We start from the raw sequence: 22654 nt of genomic DNA on the forward strand, positions 1-22654 counted from the left end.
CCTTTGCTTGTGTAAATACATTGTAAATGTTTTGAGGCCCCATACTTCTTCAGCAGCTTCCTTCTCTATGATCTGGACTGCTGGCAGTGTTTCCATTTCCATTTACTGCTGCTGCATTTTTGCTTTGCGAGTTGTACTTTCTTGTATGCCACCTTGAAGACCACTGTGCATCACGCAGGACTGGTATGAGGGGCAGAGCACGATGGCAGCTTCACCCAGCGGTATATCGCAGGTATATCCTGAGCCTCTCTGCTACCAGCGGGACTCAAGAACAGTGGCAGTTTTCACCCACCCATGATTTACTGCTATCGCACTCTGCCCCTCATGCCGCAGAGGGAGGAGCAAGCTGCATCAACAAGCCAATACAGCTTGTTCCTCCCTCAGCTTCTTTAAACTGCTCCGCTGAGGCATGGGCGGCCGTGCTGTCTTCAGCAGAATAGTTTAAAGAAAGCCTCTGGCTTGAGCAAGCCCCGATGTGTGGCTCACAAGCCAGAGAGGCTTTGGGGGTGGGAGGTGGGAACAAACTGCATCATCAGAGGTACCAGGGCGAAACCGCCTCAGCGAGAGCGGTGGCAGTTTTCCTCTGGCTGGGCCTAATGCAGCGTGTTCCTTCCTCCATTTCAACATTATGGCGTATCGACAGATCACTATGTTTGGCTGGTGATACATTGCAGTGTTGAAAACCTGGCATTGCCCAGCCTTAGTGTAGTCCCTGGGAATCTACCCTTCTGACACCAGAGACAGAGACCTAATGCCAGGGCTTCCCCTCGCCAACTCCTCCGATATCAGTAGGGCCAAAAAGAGTTTGCCCCAGGAAGCGCATCTTGGATTTGAAAGTCCTCCTGTCCCACAATAGGCTCCCAAACCAGAGAGGTATTTAGTCATGTTCCTGAGCATGAGTACCGTATTTTTTGCCCCACAGGACGCTCCGTCCCATAGGACGCACCTAGTTTTTTTGGGGGGAAATAAAGGGGGGGAAATTCCCTTTATTTCCCCCCCAAAAGCAGGTGGGGGAAACAGAACCAGGTCGAGTAACAGCGGGATGGCGGCGCTGCGCCTCCCTGCTGTCCCCCGAGCTTGTGGGGCTGGCCGATGTCTGCCACGCGCGAGGGGCGCTCTGCATCAGGGCGCTCCCCCCTGCGGGGCCGGCAGGCTGCTATCCGCAGCGTGGGGAGCCTTGCCGGGAACTCCTGCAAGGCTCCCCACGCTGCGGATGTCTGCCTGGCGCGGGGGGCGCTCTGCTTCAGGGCGCCCCTCGCACCGGGCAGCAGGCTGCTATCCGCAGCGTGGGGAGCCCTGCCGGACCTCCCGTAGGGCTTCCTAGGCTGCGGATGTGTGCCTGGAGAGCGTGAGGGGTTGGTGCGCACCAACCCATCTCGCTCTCCAAGCTTCAGCAAAAGCCTGCATTCGCCCCATAGGACGCACCCAGATTTCCCCTTCATTTTTGGAGGGGAAGAAGTGCGTCCTATAGGGTGATAAATACGGTAAATCTTTCCCTCCCAATGTTTTCCATGCTAAAAAATTTTAAAGCTGAAAGAAAGGACGCAGAATAAAAATGTTCCTTTGCCCTTGCTTGCCTGCCTGCTGCTGGCTCAAGTCTAGTAGGGCTCTGGATAAGGCATTTGTGTTCTCTGCCACCATACACACAGCCTTAGATTGCACTGTAAATACCCACCAAAGCCCTAAAACTTAAAGCTCTGAATCATAGCTATTGACCTCTCCCTGCCACCAGAGTTGGATTTGGCTGGATGTCGGTGATAAATCAGACCCCCTATGAAGCTCAAGACAACAGTTTAACTTAACCTCTTGCCACAGTTCACATATAATTATTATTATTATTAGGATTCCGCAATTACAAACCTGCACCATATACTAATGCAAATCATGCTACTTTTTGTAAGCCGGTTACTCTTAAGCCATGGATAGAAATGCATTTGCAAACTAGTTCTGAGGGAATCTGGTTTGCATTAGTGCATTTGTAACAAAACCATGGTAAATACCAGGGAAGAGGAACGTTGTACCAGTGTGGTACACATATCAAGTGTGGCTACCAATTTGGAACCTATGATTTTGTAAGGAGCCAGCATTAGGTCTGCACCAGATCACCAAACTATTCTGGCAAATTTTGAAACACGAGTGCTCATGCACTTGTGAAAAAGGCATTGCAGCAAATAAACATTAATCTTTGTTTTACTTTTTTGTGGAAACTGCTTTCAGCCCCTTTCCTTTAGAAAGCAAGTAAAATATTGGAAAGCCATTATTAGCCTAGCCCTTCAGATTGCTCCAGCTCAGAACCCATGTGTGCAGGTATATAAAGCAGGCATCCTTTTTCAGGTTTGATGAAGCAAAAGGATTTTGGTGTCAAGTTCTGGAAGGAGGGAAGACCAAGTGCCTGGGGAAAAGTAAAGGAAGAAAATATCCAGACATGGATTCCCCAGTGAGTAGCCAAGTGGGATTCATCTCAGTAATGTAAATTGGGAGGGATGGTTGTGTGTGAGCGGTCCTTCATTAACTCTGCTCTCCCTTTGGAACTGTTGCAGTCCCGCATGTTCCTGGCAGACTTCTATCGCGAGCACAACATTGAACTATCCAAGTTGATGAACAAGTTTGGACAGCCCCTTCCTACATGGCTCCGAGAGGAGCTGCAAAATTCTAGCTGGAGCTGAAGTCCAGGGTGCTGGCATCAGTGCTGCCCAACATCTGGATGTGGGAGCCACTGGGGAAAAACACACACTGCTGCCATCTCTTCTCTATGAAAGGAAACTGGAGGCAGGAGCAGGAAGTGTGCTAGCCTGATTATAGACCATGCACTTTCACCTATTGATGGTTTGTTACATTGGAGAGATACCCAGAGAACAAAATGGCACAAGCCACACTGTGCGGTCATGGCCCTCTATCTAAAAAATTTAGGGTGGCTGACACAGGAATGCTTCTGTGCTATAATTCCCCTGTGCCAGAAAGCCCAGAGTAGACTCCACAGAAAAACAAAAGCATGCAAACTGTGTAGGCTACTGGGACATTCCCTATTTATGTCCAAAACACTCAGGATGCTAGCAAGTGAATGTCTTAATATTGTACCTTATGTGGTTGTTAGGGTGATGTTGCTAATAATGGACAGCAAGTTTCATTTATCTGACTGCAGCCTTAGTTATTTCATTAACCCTATTCTAGTGGAAAGGGAAGGAGGGCAGGGAAATGGTCAACAAGGCAGCAGAAACTTGCATTAAGTTCTCATGGGAGAGAGATTACTATTTCCCCCCTCGTGTCAGGTAAAAAGGGGGGGGGATACGATGGTGCCACATTCATTCATAAACTATAAAGAAACAGTGTTCACTTGTAACTAATCAGAACAGTCTTAACTTTCAGCTGGGGTGGAAAGGGGATTCAGCAATCTCAAATAGGCTATCCGTTTTCATCTTAACAAGGCTGAATGAGATGGACTACAAATCTGTGTTGTCAGTTCAAATCACTCATTTTGCCTCAAATTCTGCAGGTCGTGGGTCTCCAGCCAACTCTTTAATCTCAGCATTTCCTCATTACAACCACTATGTGAGTGGAGAGCTACAGCAGTCCTGCCCATCCCTCCTAACATGCCTTATGTCCAGCAGCTGCTCGCAACAAGTGCCAGGTTCACTGAGGGATATATATATAGCAGCTGATTGGGGCAGGAAGAGCCCTCGGGTAACTCAGCGTGCCCACTCCAAGAGGGGGAACGCGATTTCAGCCAAGCTTATACATGGAGCCTTAGTTATTCTGTATTTTTACTTGTCAGTTTACCATTGTTTGTAAATATATAATATGGATTATATAATATTTCATCCAATGTGTCACCATGCAGAGGGAAATGTTGTGCTATCAAAAATGGAACCAACAAACCTAAAACCCTGTGGCTGAAGAGAGAAGCAAGTGCTGTGCTTCCTGCACTGGATTCATGTATGTCATTCACATTGAATGATAAGGATAAATTCTTGGCTCTTGCAGCTGAGCACAATGTCTAAATAAAGGTTAGACGTAGCATTTGGAGTCAATAAATGTACTTACTTTATTTCTCTGTGACTAGTGTCCGGTTGTACCACACACCTCCCCAACAGCCAGCTATGAACATACAAGGAAACAAAGCAGTTGCTTCATTCAACACTGCATGGCAGAGATTGCCCTGGACCCCCACAATGGCTAAAAGGGCCCATGGCTGTTTTACCTCTACTGTGCATGTGCCAAAAAAACATACTAGGCTTTTCACACAATAGGTGGCCACATAACCTGCTCTGCACCCCCTGCTACTTCAACTAGCTCAATTTTCTCTCTCCCTAAATGGAAGGGGCTATTCTGACACTTCAAACTGAGCTTCTGCAAATGAATAAAAGCGGAACTCACCAACAACATTTCCCTCCTCTTAGAATGGCAATGGCGCCCACGTGAGAGGTTCTGGCTGAAAAAAAGCCTTGATTAAAGCCACCTTCTGTGGCAGTTAGATATCACTTCTCTCAAGACAGCTAATTAGGATTGTGAGGATTTGATCACATCAAGTTCAGATAACGAGTTTCCTCAGGAAACAGTCGTTACAATGGCAAGATGTTGATACCGACATCAAGTTATATCTCCAAAGTTTATATCTATTAATTGAGAGCCTATGCTAGCCGCCGATAACATACACATATGCTCATTTGTAACTGGAAAAAAGTTAAACTGCACAAACCGAGAAGTGTCGCTGCACTTGTACTTAGAGCAGTACTACTGAGAAAGGCTGCACAATTCCAAAAAGGGTCCAGTCTATAATCACAAAGAAACACGGCACTTCATAGAAGGAAGCAAAATAAGGGACTTAATCTAATAGACAGTAGGGGCCACCAAAAAACAGTTGAGACTATGACATTAATAACCCATCATGAATAATGTGCTCAAACAAAAGAGGAAAAGCTGAAATCTTTTATGCATGCCCTTGCCTTACCTGCCCCATATTTAGCTTTTATAATAATCACAGGCACAAAAACACTTAGACAGGTGGGTGCATATTAAAACCGGGCAGGGCACTTGCTATGGAAAGTGATAGATGCAACTTCTGTCAAACCACTCACAGTAACCAACTTAAATTGAAACATGCCAAGAAAGTCTGACATTTCATTTCGAGAGAGAAAACTTTGAAAAATTAAGAGGATTAATGGAAAAGGCTGAAAGGGAGACAAAAGAGCTACACTGGCAGGAATCTGCCTAAAACCACATAACAGGACTGCAAACAGAATTCATAGCACAGGTGTCGAAAAATACAAACCCATTCAATGGGCCGGTTAACAAACAAAGGCCAAGGAAACTATAAAAAGGCAAGGCAGCTTTCAAGGGTAGACGTCTTGCTTATTGGAAGCACCAACTCTGCCAAAACAAATATTTGAAAAAATCTTTAGCAGATACCAACACCAGGACCTTAGAGGGCAGAAACCCAGAGCAGAACCACCATTTTGGGGGTGGGGGGTGGAAAGCACCATGTCAAACACAAGTGACAAAAACCTAGGGCTTCTGGATAAACCATAAGTCAGTGAATCCAGCTAGCATACACAGTATCTTCTAGAAGTGTTGCTGTTACAAAAATACAACTATTTCTCATAACCTATCAGTAAAAACAGCCTCCTTTATAGTGTAAGACTAGGAAGTATGCAACACCACACCAGGGGGGTTTTTTGGGCGGGTGATAATACTTACTATCTTCTCCTTGCCTTACAGGGCCAGTAGCCGAACTTCTTTACTTGAAAAATTAGTAGATAACAGTATCAAAGCTACTAATAGTGAAAGGAAGAATCAGAACTACCAGAGAGGGAAGCTGTCAGTAAACCACCTAGAATTTTGTGAGCATGCCTGTGTTAGAAATAGGATGCTTAAGGGAGAGAATCCTTGGTCTGATCCAATAGGGCTCTCTTGGGATTTTGATTTTACTATTTTTGTTAGTAATATTATTTGCTGTATTCATCACTTTATACAAAAAATGCCCCCAAACAACTTAAGGTAAATTGCAAATAGGTAAAGAACCATCAAAACAGGAAAGGAAAGGACAATGTCAGGAATAATCCATCTATGTTAGGAGCAAGAGAGCCCAAACTCCTTTCTTCACATCCCAACCTGCCTCAGATGTCCTGCCTTTCTCTAACCAGGTTAGCTCATTGCCTTATGTCTTACAGTCTTAAGTACTGTGTGTTAGCATGGTAAGCAGAATCGCAATGAAACTCTGGTGTATGTCAAAGACCATTCGTGTTACAAGGTAACAACCTCCTGTTGCAGGCAGTCTTAAGTTCCGTGTTTTATCGCATCCTCAGCGTGATTAACAGAAGGATGGAGAAGAGAATCAGTCTAAGAAAATGAGTGTTTTAATCAGGAAACTGAAACAAGGAATAAGAAATTGATTACAGGAGAGCTAACATCCCAGCCAAAGTAACATGACTGTACAACTCAGAACCACCATGGTTGGAACATCCTACAAAGCCTGATGACAGAAACTCTTTGGGGCCACAGTCTAAGCAGCAAAGAAACTGCAGTAGCCAGCTCAATACTGTTCTGGGGCCTTTTGCCCATCCAAACACGTAGGCAGTGCTGGCTGACGGAGCTCTTTCCGCTTCAACCTGAGCTCCTCTGGGTAGTTGCTGCAGGCGGAATGGTGACGGAGGAGCCCAGGATGCGCAAAAAGAAAACTCTTGCCTCTCCTGGCCCTATGATGAATGAAATTTTTAGAACCTTATAGAAAGTAGTATACATATTTATAAATGCTAAAATAAATATTATAAAGGACAGGCTCCACCCTACGCCCTTAACATGCAAGCACGCAGGTGCACGCACTCACACACACACACAAACCCTCATTTAGAAAACTGCACAGGAAGGGGGCTGAAAGCATTGGCCAAGTATCAGCCAGCCACACAACTCTCCTTCTCCCCCCCCCACCCCTGCAACTCTCACACAGAAAACACTCTCATACACACCCACGTACTTCCTTGCCCTTGCAAAACTACTTTCTTGACTCCACCTGCTGGGGAGAAGAAAACAAGGGAAGTGGAGCACAGTCACAGTTGCACGAAGAGGAATGCCTTGGTATAAATACATCAAATCAGTGGTTTCCAACAGCTAAAAAAAAAAAAAAGATCCGGTATGGAAGGGTGCCATGAACAGAACTCTAGCTAAAAGAAGCCACCCCCAAGCCGTCACGGTGAAAAGGTGGTCATTTCCAAAGAGACCCTTTGCCACAAATCCTTAGTCTGCTTGCTGCGCTTCAGGTTCTGAAGGATGTCATTGAATTGCATCATGCCCATAGGGGTCAGGCAGAAGGCGCTTCTGGCGCTGCGAATGGCATTCACAAAGTCATCGTAGTCTGCCGGTGTGAGGTGGATCAGCCGGTGGTGGATGTACTTTAGGGGACACAAGGGGGAAATGATGTTCAGATACAGCCTCCAAGGTAATAATGCATTTTCCATGTTCTACCTGATCACACTCTTCCCCTTTTGCTGCTGTGGTGGCAGAAACGCCTTACATAATAGGTAGGTTGCGGAGGAAGGGAGAGGCTGGCCCAAGATGCCTCAACAACGGTGACTCAAGAGTCAAGGTTCAGCTTTTAAGCTTTGCCCTACACTGGCTCTTATTTATTCTCCCAAAGGAGGGATGACAAGCAGACTTTGAGGCCCAGGATCAACACAACAAATCAAAAGGCCGTCTAGGCAGTCAAGCAATACTGTAATAAAGACTTAATTCTCAGTTTTCTCAACACATACACTAAATGAGAAATGAAGAATCTCATTCTGCCAGCCTTTAAGGGGAATTAGGAGGTTATTCACCTACTATTAACCTACAAGTGCTTTGACTTAACAGCCTTCACGTTATCCATGCAGGCATTTAGATGATGGTGTGGCTATACTTTCTGGAGCAGCAAGGAGCACCTAGGTGAAGCAAGCTTGACCCAATGGAAAGGAAGGGGCATACGTACCTGTATGTATGCCTGCTGGCACCTCTGTACCAACTGGTGGAAGGCTGGTGTGCGCAGGTGATTGTGGACATGGGCAGGATTGAGCCTCTGCAGGGATTCCATGATGATCTCTTGCAACACAAAAGGGCTCAGGACCCCCTTGGCTGCACCAAGACAGAATTGATGCACATAGTTGACACCTGCAGAGAAATAAAGGTGGATGCAGTGGAGTAGGAAGAACAGGCAAAGCGTACTGAAAACCCAAGAGGACAACTACTTCTCCTTAGCAAGGGACAGAGCACAGCATCTACAAATTAGCTGCAATGAGCCAGAGCACACATCAGACAAGGGAGAATCTGCCAGCCTTACTTTTCACTTACCAGCAATTAAAACAAAGTATCGAGGAATCTAGCTAATATAAGAGTAATCCACAAACACTGCTTTTCTTTTTATAGAACTTAGCAAATTTCTTAATTACACTTGGACTAATGCATGGGCCTTATCCACACACCCAAAGGTGTTTTTTTGCTTCCCCACCCCTATGTATTTTTATGTTCTACTGCTCCTCCACGTCTCTCACTCTGATATCATGATGCCAAGAGTTGTTTTGTTTTCTTAAAAAAACACCCCAGTCTGGCAATTTTTCTATTTTTAAAATAGAATTATTCATAGTTCCTGAAGTTACCTGCTGTGATGCCATAATGTTTTTATTGCCCATCAAAAATCCCCCCATTTTTTTAAAAAAAGAGGGGGGTTACTTGTAGCCACTTTTATGGGGGTCCCATACCACAGGCCACACCTACTATGGTATGGAACCCCCATACAACTGACCACGGGTCAATGCAGTCCTTGGCCCAAAAAAGGTTAGCCATCCCTGCAGTGCCTAAAAAAACCCTTTAAGCTGTTCAGTTTTGGTTTCTTTTACATCTCCATGCGATAGTCTTCTGTTATGGATTCGAAGCTACAATGTTTACTGTGGTCTCTCTTTGCGAATTAATTTTATTTCCCACATTTTATTCAGTTCTAGAATCAATGCCACTGCTACAGTATGGGCAATGAGATGAAGATACACGAAAAGCAGAAGAGCTTGGTGGAAAATGTTGCCTTGGGACTAAGTGAACCTTTACTCACAGAAAAACAAGTGTTTTTCTGCCTTGGGACTTACCTAATTTGGCAGCTAATCCCAGGAGCCATTTCACATCTTCTGTGTAGGGTGGGCTGCGTGAGAAGTTGTTGGGGTGGTCATTGTGAGCTCTGCGGCCAAGCATCTCCAGTGCTAACATTCCTGCAGGGAAGCGCAAATTCAAAATTTCAGACAACCAAGTTAAGCCCCACAAGACTTAAGAGGGGCAGTGCCCACCCATTCGCAACCATTTCATAGAAATGAGCTAGGAGATGGCAATTATGCCAAATGGTGTCTCTGCTTATCTTTGCAAGGTGGTAAAAAGGTTGACAACATTTGTAATCCCTGTGGATTTGGGAGAAGACGAAGCGACAGCTTGCAGAACGATCTGGAGCTGAGAAGCAGCGGGGGGGGGGGGAGCAGAAATGTACATCTTCCTCTGCTCTTTCAAAAGCAGCTTAAAAAAAACAAACAAATAGAAAGCCAGCAGGACTTTTCATTTTCATTTTTCATTTTGTTTAAACACAGACATCAACATTCACCATTCAGTTATGCCCTCAGTTCCTATGCAAAACAACACTCTCTGAACAGGTCTGTGTTAGGCTTCCCCCTCTGCTCCTGTACTCTTTCATATCTGTGACAACAGCCAAAACAGGGAGACAATATTTCCAAGGGGACTCCAGTGACACAAACCCCTCCTCTACATCATTCTGTCATAGGATGGATAAGGACACCAACCACAATATGGAGAGCAACTCAGGACAGTCTGGATTCTCCTTATATAAGTTTTGAAAATGCCCAGGTTTCCACTGGCAATCGATTTCAACTGAGAATCCAACTGCAGGTAAATACAAACCTAGGCCAGAGTAGTATAGGGATACACTGTGACCAGGGCAAGCCAGACCATTTCAGGCTGACCCCAAATTCTGGACATCTTACAAGCCCACCTCTCTGGGGGATACTTCCTAGACTAGTACATTTTATCACAGTGTTAAATGGTAAAGGATAACAACTTACTCCATCCCAGATATATCTTATGCCCCAAGGATTTGGATGTCAGCCCAAAGCCAGGACTGGAAGACATGCCTTCACCTTCCCTTCAAAGCAAAAGGCAGAGAGCAACACGCTCTACCCCAGCTGGACTCCCTTTCAAATTCCCAATTTAGGAGATTATGTGCTAGAGATAGAAAGCAAACTGTGCACTGCTTGTGAGCCTTGACAAGCGGAGGCTTTGAACGGCATTGAGGGAACACATGATGGATCTTCACCCTTGCTCCCTTTCCATTTCATTGTGTGCCTCCTCCTTCACACCCCAAGAACCCTACAGGTGTCTGTATAGTCTACTTAGGAGGGAAACTTGGTTAAGGTTGAAGAATAATCAAGATAGCCCAGAAGGCTGTGTTAACATAGTAAAATTAAGAAATAAGTGACCGAGTCCCCCAATTAACATTCTTTGTTCCATATATATATATATGCAGTGATCAATTCCTTTTCCTGTAATTACTATGATTTTATTAGACTGCAGTAGGCGGAGATGAAAAAGGAAGTATCGTTGGTTGGTTCATTTGTGTTTAAACTTTTATTTTTGCAAAAAGAGACAGCTTTACAAAAATCACTGAAACATGCAAACTCTTCGCATCCATTCACCTTCTAGTAGCCACTAGGAACTTTATTCCTCCTCCAATCCCCATTTTATATGACAGTGTACATTTTATTTTGTTCAGTGTCCCAAAATAACACCACATAGGCTGTTTTGGATCTCCACCCTCAGAACACAGTTGGAATTATGTTACATCCATTCTATAGGCATTCCAAAAGGGGCTAACTTTGATTTCTAGGAATCTGCAAGATAATCCATTTTGTAATTAATCCAGGACATTACAGTTAAACACCACTATCAGCCCTGAAAACCAAAGTTCTCAATAGCCCTGCAACACCAGCAGGGTGTGAACCATTCAATATGACCAAGTCACTCATAACCAATGCAGTCAAGGATGGGCATCTGGTATCAAGACCTTAGAGATTGGAGGACTCATCACAAAGCAGAGGTTAAGGGGAGTTCCATCTCCCTCCTTGGAACAGTAATCAAGGCTTATCTTACACATGTCTTCTGCTCAAAACAGGTCATATTGAACAAGGTGGCTCACATGGTTGAGTCTTACAAGCCTGTCATTTCTAGCCCAGTTACCTCACACCATGACCATGGGCTTTGCTCCATTGACATCTGCAATAGTTTCTCCTCCCATTTCATGGGAGACCCAGTGCCAGTCCTGCAATGCAGCAGAGTGGGGCATTTGGTCTCCACTTCGGGCAGCAAAGTATCTTCAGCCAACAGTGGTGAGTCAGCCTGATCAAAGTTTGGTTTCTCGAGAATCAAGAACCTCTTCAAGACAGTAGCTCAACTGTGCTTGTCTGACACAGCAAGGTACCAGAATGCTTATGAATGAGGTGCCAAAATTCAGATAAAGGCTGTACATGTGGTGCCCACAGAGCACAGGTCCATGAAAGACTCCCAACTGCACAAAACATGCCTGTTGAAAGCAGTCAGAAGGGCTTGTTCTGCTTTACCCCCAGAAACACTGGATAGCCCTTGGCTTTTTGTCACAGTCAGTGTCTCAACATTGGCCATACTAATCATGAGGGACACAAAGGAGGCAGATAATTATCACTATATTGAAGCAGAGAAGCTGCCGGCATCCTTGAGACTGATGTACCTGAGGAAGATCCTGAATGCACCCAACAGCTATACTTTGCTTGGGCCCATCAATACTTGAGACTCAGTTTTTTCTACCCAGGTGTAATGCCAAGCTGTCCAATTACCGTATTTTTCGCTCTATAACACGCAGATTTTTTCTCCTAAAAAGGAAGGGGAAATGTCTGTGCGTGTTATGCAGCGAATGTGTGGTCGCTGGAGCCGAAAAATAAGGCAAAAATCAAACCGCGCTTCAGGGAGAAGGGAGCTCCGTGAGACAGGAAGCTGTTGCTTTCCTGCATTCTGCCTCAGGGTCTTACTGCCCGCCCTCTCTGTTTCGTTGCTGTGTTTGCTCAAATGGAACAAAGAGCAGGGAAAGCCCCTCCCCTCCAGGCAAGTAGAGGGGGAAGCAGAGCGTCCGTCCCTCTAATTCCTCTCCCTGCTCCGGAGGGAACAATGTTTGTGAAGGGAAGAGAGATTACAGGTTCGGCTTAAAATTCTGATTTGACTTCCTGCTTTTTGTTTTTGGAGACACACAGCATTCAAATATGCTTTCTTCCATTTAAAAGGATGAAATCCTTAAACAGTGGCTGGCTTGTGTGGGTGGGTGGGGGGGAACTATTGCCTTCCTTTCCTCACGTTATAGCCCTCTCCTGCATTCTTAGCCTTCTGTGTTTTTCCTTCCCTCCCCACTTAAAATGTGGTTACAAAGCATGGATCCACATGGATCCTCAGGATCTTTGCATTGGGTCACCCCAAATTCACCATCAGAGCACACAGCATGTCCATGGCTACAGCCTGCCCCCCCAAAATCACACACCCATTGTTGCCTGGGGCTGCAATGGTGCAAAAACGTGGTTAAAAAGTATGGGTACACATGGATCCTCAGGAACTTTGCATTGGGTCAGCCAAAATTCACCATCAGAGCACATAGCATGTCCATGGCTACAGCCTGCCCCCCCCCAAAAAAAATCACGCACCCACTGTTGCCTGGGGCTGCAATGGTGCAAAAACGTGGTTACAAAGCATGGATCCACAGGGATTCTCAGGATTTTTGCATTGGGTCACCCCAAATTCACCATCAGATCACATAGCATGTCCATGGCTACAGCCTGCCCCCCAAAAATCACGCACCCACTGTTGCCTGGGGCTGCAATGGTGCAAAAACATGGTTACAAAGCATGGATTCACATGGATCCTCAGGATCTTTGCATCGGGTCAGCCCAAATTCACCATCAGATCACATGTCTGTGGCCACAGCATGAAGCACAAAAATGATACGTCCACTGTTTCATTCAGAATATTTTTTCCCTTGTTTTCCTCCTCTAAAAACGATGTGCGTGTTATGGTCAGGTGCGTGTTATAGAGCGAAAAATACGGTATATGACCAGATTCCTGAGCCTGATTGCCAAGAGCATGGAGTGGGGTTGCAGGGATCTTTAAGCCACTGGTTTCTACCATCCTCTCCTTGGCTCCTGGTATTGAGGTAGCTTGATATTCCTAATGTGATCCTCAGAGGCCCCGGCACTTAGACCTGATGATGCTGAAGCTGGCTTCGTCCATGCCCAGTTTTCTACTGAACTCAAGCTCCCTGCCCTGCAATTATTTTACTTGGAAGGCAAGAGGAAGCAACTCAGGGCTCAAGTACTCTGAGCTCCAGAGGACACTAACCTCAAGGAGAACCTGAGTAATTATAAAAGTGTGACATGTTTTCTACAACATGGTCTAGTTGTGCATTACGTGCCAGAGACTCAACATACATAGGTAAAAGGGACTATCTCAGCTACCAAGCATCCATCCTCATACTCCATATCTCTCTGAATCAATTTGAAGTCTCACTCCACACTAGATTCATAACATGCATCTTCCCCTGCCCCCGGCCTGGCAAAAAAAATCCCCTCCTTATGTATGTATCTACTCACCAAGACCATTTTAACATTCACCCCAATCCTATGAACCTCTCAGTATTGTAGAAGTCTTTCCTCAACAGACTATTTCTGCCTCAGGACTGCTGACAGCTGGTGCACTGATTGACACACTTCTTCTCACTGTGATTCCATCCCCCAAACCCACTTACATTCCCCTCAAAAGATTCATGCATTGCAAGCTTCTGTGATCAGCCTAAACCAAACAACAGTCTAAAACCACTTCATCATGTGAGAATTAGCACACCTTTCCAATTGACCTTGGCACAAGAGTCAATTTTCACATACGGTAGCCCTGTCCTGAATTGCAGGTGAGAGGGTTGCAAGAGCCACAATTAACTGTCCTTACCAACTCGGTAGGCAGAGTGGAGGTGATGCACGCCTTGATTGCCTGCAGGCTGGCTGTGTTGCTCATCCTCAGAAGGAAAGCCGCCTGTGACAAGGGAGCTGGGCTGAGAAGATAGACTCGTCAAGGAAGTCCCTTGAATCGCTGGGAATGTAGACCCTGCATGAACACTTCCTACTGGAGAAAACAAACAACAGTATAAAGGGGGGGGGGGGAATATTGGCATCAAACAGCTATAGCACTTCAGCCAACTACGTCTTGCCCCAAACTGTATTATATACAGTACATGTCCTAGAAATTCTAAAGAAGGCTCACTTGTTTGCCTTCTCTGTGAGCAGGCTTTTTAATGTAGTTCCCAAGAGCCAAACCTTATTACAATATTGTGTCCCTTTGCAGACAAGGGGAAGCCAGCAAGTAATGTATCAGGACAGTCTTTACACCAACAGCAGAATAATTGGGGAAGATGAAATAAGCGACACCAACTGTTTGGGACCCTGGGACACAATTGGATTTTTATGGGAGTACTCTGCAGGCACTGCTCCCTCTGTTTCTCCCCACCCCACCAGACAGAAAACGTGCACACTTGGACACACACGTAATGTCACTTTTCCAACGAGTCCTTCTAAGCAAAAGTTAGATCCGGCAGAACTGAAATAGATCGCCTTTAATTTGCATGATTTTACACAGGGCCCCTGAACAATCACTATCGAATTAAAGCTTATACTGGTAGACTACACAGTCAAAAATCTCAGAGCCAGTGCTTGCTATTAACACAAAAACATTGATCCTCATGGATCTAGCATAGGTTGACGACAAATCACACAGGTGACCTATGATTTCAAGGTGGGTATGGAAAATTATGAGGGTCCATAAAGATCCATCCCTTAGATTCATATTTTTATGCCATGGCAGCTTTAGAAAGTACCACAAGTGATTTTTATAGTTCAGTCGAGGTGATTTGATGAAGGGAGGCCCCCCCTTAAAAAATTCTGTGATTTCAATAGGATATTATTATTATTATTATTATTATTATTATTATTATTATTATTATTATTATTTACTGCATTCACCTTGGCTACACATTTGCCTTCCCTCCCTGGCACTCCATTCTCTTGCTCCTGACTCCTGTGATGCCTCACTTCTTCCCTGCAGGCTACTCACATTTTCTTCTGCCCAGTCTCTCAGACTAATACCCTTTCCCTCCTACCCTCTCAGTCACTCTGCTTGCCAATCAGCTGCTGATCCAAGCCTTGGAAAATATAGAACTGAAAGAGAACCACTCTCCCAACTTCTTCCTACAACTCCATGCACTTTGAGGGGGGGGGGGAAGCTAGCAGTCAGAAGACAGTAAGTGGGTGAAGGGGACACAGAGTCCACACCAAGAGACTTTCTTACAGGGGTCATTGCACCCACAGGCCAACCACCCCTTTCCTTAGATGTGCAATTTCATGACACAATCTTTGGAAACCTAGTAATAGCTATACCATGTTTGGTAGACCAACATCCCACCTGCTCCAGACCACTGCAGGTCAATTTTAAGAAAGTCCTGCTTAAAGCTGTTTACTCCCAAGCCTGAGAAGTTTTAAGGATTATTCATGGAGGGCTCTTTCTCATTTGTAGCCTAAGGATTCTACCTAATAGTCACTGAAGTTTTCATAATTTCCGAAGGGGATAAAGCGATTGTGCTGGCAGTATGTTTTCATTTTAAACATTGTATATATGGTTTAAAGAATAAATGAAACCCTTAACAAATTTTAAAAATGTTGTATGCACCCAGAGATTGCATTGTAGAGGCGCAGAGACCAGTTGTCCCGCCCCCCTTAAGAGTGCAAGGAAACCTAACAGAAAAAGTCACTTGTGTTCATCTTGCCATCTTCCTTCCTCATATGCTTCAGAACAATATGAAGGTTTATGACATCATGACTAGGGATTCCACTGAGGCCGATTTCCTCTTGCACATAAGTCAGACACCTACACGTCTCAGGGTTCACAGTAGCACAAAAAAGCACCCCTATTCCTGTGTCACAGTAGGCGAGCTCCATAAGCCTCAGCAAAACTAGAACCACCATTCAGCTAGGACGCTACACAAGACACAGCAAGACTGAAATACTCACTTGCTACATTGGAAGACAGAGACAGCCCGGTCTCAGCATGGTATGGATGCACAGCAATCTGGGTCATGGATGGAACAGGCACTCCCGGGAAGGACACTGCTGTAGCTGCCAAAGACGGGGTAGTGACCGAGTATGGGTACTGTGCTCCAATGAACGCTGGGTGGACACCCTGCAAAGGAAGAGGACAGGGTAACCCTGCCTTGCGCCCAAAACACAAGGCAGGGTTTTTCAGGAGGGGCCTCCAAGCAACCCAACTATCTAGTACCGAGAACTCCATTTCCAACCCAACTCCTGAAAGCCTAGAACCCACACCATGCTCATTGGGCCATTCTAAGCAAAGGGGGAGAAATGTGACGGGAGACAAAATAGCCACTATGCCTATCTTAGGCATTCTTCCCACCCCCATAAACTGGCATGAGAAAATGTGAGATTTATCAGTAAATACTAAAAATTTGTAAATTAGTACAAATTTAATAATTCTGACACAAACAGGGAGAGCAACAATGAGATATATATCCACCAAAAATGCATCTTTATACCAAGATTCAGACTTTTGGTCCCTCTAACCCATTACTGCCCCTAACTAGAAGTGACTCTAAGGGCTTGGACAGGGGCTTTTTCCAGCTTCCATTTGCATGCACAGGGTCCCAAGTTTCGTCCTTGGCACATCCTAGTGCTGTGCTTTCACCCTTTTCGTTATGGTCCCACACTGAAACCAGCAAAACTAAATAATCTGGCTTGCCATCCTTCTATTCACCTAAGCCACAACGCTAGGGAGGACAGAAAAAGACGTTCCCCCCGAGATGCTTACCCTACAAAAGATAACTTACTTGGGGATAAGCTGAGCCAGGAACAGGAAAGACCGCCGGGCGTGGCATGTGCTGGATAGGGTGCCCGATATACTGAGGATTGCAAGGGATGTGGGTCTGGAGTGTTGTATAAGGGTGCAGACCCTGGGTGTGCGCATGCGCCATTGCTGGCCCCGCCATGGTGTGCTGCTGGTAGATTGTCGACCCCACCGAAATTACGGGCACCACCGTTGCTGCTGCTGTCACCGCAGCCGCGACAGTCACTGTGGTGGGTTCTGACGTCACTCTGGTATCTGCCAGTCCACGCACCGCTTCGCAGGATGCCCGGGCTCCACTTGCACTGCAGCCTGTGGCTCCCTCTCTCTGAGCAAGAGTTCCACCAACAGTTTGTTCGTACAACCAGTACCACTGGTGAGCAACTTCAAACAGGACTTCAGGGTAAACACCGCCTCCTTTGGCTGCCTCCTCTACTGCCAAACATGCCTTCTCCAGCATTAGATTATCCTGTAATATTAGGAAAGGTACTGCTGATTTAAGGTGTTTTATACTGCCCTTTGCAATTTACAATTAAAGTGTAATTGCAATCAAGCTAATAGCTCTGAACCAAACAGTCAACCTTATAGAATTCTACCTAAAGAGCTTGGTAAAATAAAATAAAGAAGGCTCTGCATGGGACAAAAACGGCATTAAGACAGGCGTCAGCCAACCCTGTCTGGAAAGAGCATTCCACAAGTGTGATGCCACATCACAGGGCTTTTTCGGCTGTGGCTCCGATCTGGTGGAACACTCTGTCACAAGAGACTAGGGCCCTGCGGGACTTGACATCTTTTCGCAGGGCCTGCAAGACAGAGCTGTTCCACCAGGCCTTTGGCCAGGGCACAGCCTGACTCCCTCCTGCGGCAATCTTCACAGAGCTCTGGCCCAATGGTTGCCATTGGTCTGAGTTGAATTAATTTTATAATGAATGATTTTAGAGTGTTGTGTTGTACTGTTGTACTGTTTTATTGTTGTTAACCGCCCTGAGCCCGGCTTCGGCTGGGGAGGGCGGGATATAAATAATTTATTTATTTTTTATTATTATTATTATTATTATTATTATTATTATTATTATTATTATCATCATCAAGAAGGGTCCCTTCTTTGATAGCCACCCACATCTCTCCAGATGGCATCTGCAGGAGCATGGGTGTCTGCAAGGAGGAGTCGTATTTCTTGGATCTCCAGCTTTTATTTAAAAACAAAACCCTCCAGCACTTGCAGAACCCAAGTTATAAGGCAGAATGTGCATGAACTCTCCTGTGGGAAACTAACTTGCTCCTGCCTTTCAGTGTTTTTAGCCAATGAAAGCAATGAGTGTCATAGCTGTCTGATATTTAAGAAAGCAGACCTAACCAAGCAGACAAATAGAAGGGTAGAATGACATGTCCCATATATGTCTATATAGAAAGATCTGGTTCCTTTTTAAGTCTTTCCTGCTGGCCTTCAGGTATCTGGGATTTCACCGTAACTGTGAGTTGGTAAAAGGTAAGCAGGAGCAAAAAATAACAGCAAAGATGGAGGTTCATTTTTTTCCTCTCTAATCTTATTTCAAAGAAACAAAAAACAAAAAACAGTGATTTCACCCCTGAGTTTGTAAACATTTTTTTTAAAAAAAAATCCCCGCCGGTGTCTATGCAGATAAAATCTATCATTATTATACCCATGTGGCTAAGAGTGTGTTATTTATTTATTTGATTTAGTACAAAACATCACTAGATGGCTGACATACCAGCCCTGCAAGGTAACCCAATTATACCCATCTTGTTGGCATGTGAGTGTGTGAATGACAACCTTAAAGTGTAACCTAGTGTTTTATCCTAGAATGGGGTTTTTTTTTGGGGGGGGGGGGACAAAATGTGGTGTGTGAAGTTGATTGTGGAAGCAGTGCAATTAATGGCTGAAGTGGGTGCAGAGAGCCAATTGAAAGGACTGAGGTTTTTAGGTGTGAGTGGCAGTGTATGTCATCTGGGTGCCAAGTCAATAAGTCAATGAACAGCATGAAAAGCAACAGAGGGGTAAGATCTGTTCTGCTAATTTCTAAGAGGCCAGGTCTCTCCAGGTCTCATCACCATTCAGTCAGCAGATCTACCAGAAATGGAAAACTAGCTTCCTGATGCTAGTTATTTATATATGTATATCAATGTATTAGGAATATGCACTTTTCACCCTCCCCGAGAAAAATCCCTGCAGATGCCTATGCACAGGAGGCTGTTACAATAGCTAGGTGCATATGGCTGCATTATAAAGCAGAAAGACCTATATTGAAGTGTAAGGTCCATATTTCATTAACGGACAAATTCTAATACAGAAAATATTGGATGAGTGTATGGAGAAAATATAAGGGCACCCATTTAAAAAATGTAGTGGATCAAAATAAATTTATTTTACTTTGGAATACCACAAAATAGCTTATAGTAAAGGTAAAGGTAAAGGTACCCCTGCCCGAACGGGCCAGTCTTGACAGACTCTGGGGTTTGTGCGCCCATCTCACATCTATTGGCCGGGGGCCAGCGCTGTCCGGGGACACTTCCGGGTCACGTGGCCAGCGTGACAACGCTGCTCTGGCGAGCCAGAGCCGCACACGGAACGCCGTTTACCTTCCCGCTGGTAAGCGGTACCTATTTATCTACTTGCCCCCGGGGGTGCTTTCGAACTGCTAGGTGGGCAGGCGCTGGGACCGAGCAGCGGGAGCGCACCCCGCCGCGGGGATTCGAACCGCCGACCTTTCGATCGGCAAGCCCTAGGCGTTGAGGCTTTAGCCCACAGCGCCACCCGCGTCCCTGGAAGTTATTTAAGTTGTTCCTTTGGAGCTTTTGGAGATAAACTCCTGACTTTAAAAATCTAAAACATTTATCTCTCTAGCATTTTGGGGGTCCAGTTTTTTTATATAATTTTTTTAAAGACCTCAGACAACACTAAATGCAAACACTAAAAGACTGCAACACTAAATGCAAAAAGAAGGAACAGACAAACCCAATTGCACCTGACAGCATCAACAGAGACCTCTGAACTGCTCACCTGCTCCTTGCACTGGACCAGGGCTCTCTGGATCTCGTTTGGGTTCAAGGCGTGGGCGTGTGGCAAGCAGCTCAATGCCAGCTCAGCGGCTGCTCGCACCATGTTGGAATCCCTAGCTCTGGAAGCCCTGTCAGCCAGGGACGCTACCTCCGGAGGGGTCAGGTGCCCATCCCAGCACTCCACCAGGATGTTCAAGGCTGCACTGCCAATCTCCATGGCTTGCCCTAGAAACCAGAGAAAAGAGGATGCACAACAAAGTATTCAGGTGCCTACCAGACTCAATACACGTATTTTGGCATAGGCTTTCATGGATGAGAGTGCAATATCCTGAATTGGCAGGTACACACATGGAGGTGGGGGTTGTAAGCACTACGGCTAGAGAGAAATGCAATGCAATAAACGCAGGCTGCAACAAATAAATTAAAGCTTAGATGTATATTAAGGTCACTACAGCAAGCACTCATAAAGCAGTGCTGGTAATATAAATATCCTGGCACTGGTAAGCTAACCAAAAGAGCAATAAACTCCTTATATAAAGGAGCCTCAATAGTCTGTAGGTGACTTCTGTTCTCCGGTTGTCAGGAGTCTGCCTCTGCAAAAAGAAAAACCCATTTGCAGTAGTGCAAGTGGTTCTACCTGAGCTCCCTTCTATGTTAGTTTTCCCCATCTATGATGCTTACCTTTATGCTACTAGTGGAAAAGCAAGCACTCTGCTAGATTTGAGTTTTGTAAGCTCTGTAAACAGAGTGAAACACAGATCTTAACACTATTAATAGGGGCAAATATTTATTTATGATGTGCAAAGTAAGTTACAATCTTTACCTTGTTTGCCTTTGCAGCTTCCCAGGTTCCCAACTTCATCAAATTTCCAATTTTGCAACTGGGAAACTGAAAATGCGACTTGCCCAGACCATTGCTGGGATCTGAACTCAAAGGTCTCCCAAGTCTCCCAAGTACTCAGCCAAACATCTACCTACTGAACCCTGGACTCTGAATGTGGTGCTCCATAGGCGCAATGGCACCAGTGATCACCTCTCCAAACACCCATGAAACCTCTTCCCCCACTGCTCCCCTTCACCAGGAGTTGTCTTTTTCCTCCTGTTTGCAGTGATCTGAAGAGATCTGAGAGAGGAAGTGGGTGAAGCATTGCTCCTTTCTACTTCCTCTTAGAAATTCTCTTGCTCGCGAGGCTGATCTTGCCACCCAAGCAAAAAGCAGAGCAACACTGGAGGGAAGACAGGAAAGCATTTTGAAAGGAAAAAGGAAACGGCAAGATACTGGGCTGCTTCCCAGAGGCCACAGCAGACATTTTGTGACTGGCAAAGCTCTCCATGTCAGCAATTTTGTGGTGGCACCTACAACCATTTGTGGAAACTCCATATGTATCTCTGGGCACAGAAAGGTTGGAAGCTCCTGTGCTGGACCATCAAGGCTTCTAAACTCATATTTCATATTTCATTCTTACCTAGTTAAAGCCACATATGGATTTCTCTTGAGTGCTTATAACAAGTACAAAGATTGTAAGCTATTTTACACTTGGACACGCTAGGGATCATGCTCCTATGTACAAAGACCCCCTTTCGAAATGCCGACAAGGGGAACAAAAGCAGGGAAGAGGAAGGGTGAAGGCAACACAATATAGTGATGTAAGAGAAACCTGTATCCTTGTGAGATTAAGCACTTTCTATATATATAAAAAAGTCAAGACAAAGTTAAACCTAAAAGAAAGTTGATGCATCCAAATTCAGGAAAGCCAGAATTAAATTGCCTTTTACTCCTGAGTTTCTTGGGAAGGCTCTGGGCAAGCTGCATGTCTCTCCCTGGCTACTCTCCAAGTAGCGCTTGGAAAATTCATGTTAGTGTCAAAAAGCAAATGACACCGAAGACATTTGCTAAAGGGCCACAGATGCAACTCTTTTGAACAGGGGTGGGGAACCTCCAGCTCACTGGCCAAATTAGGTCTCGCATATAGATCCCAATTTGCCGCACAAGGCCATTTCCCCCAAAAACCCATGTTCACCTGCACCACACCTGACAGCATCAGTGATGTCAGTTGTGGGGAAGTTAGAGACACAACTGCAAACTGACTGGCTTAAAGTGCAGTCCTGATTGTTCCTTGGCAAGCAAGGCTTGGTGTCAATCAACAGCAATCAACTGAGGCAACCTGATCCCTTCTGGCGCCATGATTCTATGGTCAAGCATTACCCAGAGGCTTCCCAATCTGTAAACTCGGCTATATAGACTGTGCTAGCAAATTTAGCCATGAGTTCTTAAAAGGTAGTAGCTAAGTAAGGTCACCCTCTGAGGAAGGATTCCTAAAAACCAAACCTGGTTGGAGCACCCTGGTTCCTACCTGTAATCCAAGAGACGTGGGAGGAATAGGTTCGAGACAGCCAGTTGGGAGAGACAAAGTTGTGCAACCCCAGTGCATAGAGACCAATCTCGAAGGCGCAGAGGTGGAGGTTGCGATGAGGACCCTGGTGGCCGCCACTAGAGGATGGGTGGGTGAAAATGGAAGTACTGCTGTTTCCACCCGCCTTGATGAGAACTGTCTTGGCCAGCTCAAAATAGAAATGCGCAGCTGCTTCCGAGGGCTGATTTGGGACATGAGGAGCATGGCTCTCTGGACGCCTGCCCTTATACCTGAAAGGA

The 22654-nt window shown here is 45.4% G+C and overlaps 2 protein-coding genes across 6 annotated transcripts in view; one reads left to right on the plus strand and one right to left on the minus strand.

Moving 5' to 3' along the window:
- Positions 1-4045, plus strand: part of NDST2 (N-deacetylase and N-sulfotransferase 2) — a 108991-nt gene extending 104946 nt beyond the window's left edge. The window contains exons 15-16 of the mRNA XM_082223576.1: positions 2335-2437; positions 2541-4045. Of these exons, the coding sequence (XP_082079702.1) occupies positions 2335-2437; positions 2541-2666 (229 nt within the window). The 3' untranslated portion in view covers positions 2667-4045. The remainder of the gene's footprint in view (positions 1-2334; positions 2438-2540) is intronic.
- Positions 4046-6331: 2286 nt separating this feature from the next.
- Positions 6332-22654, minus strand: part of ZSWIM8 (zinc finger SWIM-type containing 8) — a 59611-nt gene continuing 43288 nt past the window's right edge. For 2 of the 5 annotated variants that reach the window (XM_082223550.1, XM_082223553.1), the window contains 8 exons: positions 22356-22645; positions 20003-20226; positions 16967-17449; positions 16137-16335; positions 14026-14199; positions 9102-9221; positions 7958-8136; positions 6332-7385 (listed from right to left, as the gene is read on the minus strand). In XM_082223550.1, the coding sequence (XP_082079676.1) occupies positions 7182-7385; positions 7958-8136; positions 9102-9221; positions 14026-14199; positions 16137-16335; positions 16967-17449; positions 20003-20226; positions 22356-22645 (1873 nt within the window). In that variant the 3' untranslated portion in view covers positions 6332-7181. The remainder of the gene's footprint in view (positions 7386-7957; positions 8137-9101; positions 9222-14025; positions 14200-16136; positions 16336-16966; positions 17450-20002; positions 20227-22355; positions 22646-22654) is intronic. The other 3 variants (XM_082223554.1, XM_082223552.1, XM_082223551.1) reach the window with 2 other exon arrangements.

This window comes from Podarcis vaucheri (genome assembly GCF_965113315.1).
Source record: "Podarcis vaucheri genome assembly, chromosome: 5".
Lineage (NCBI taxonomy): Eukaryota > Metazoa > Chordata > Lepidosauria > Squamata > Lacertidae > Podarcis > Podarcis vaucheri.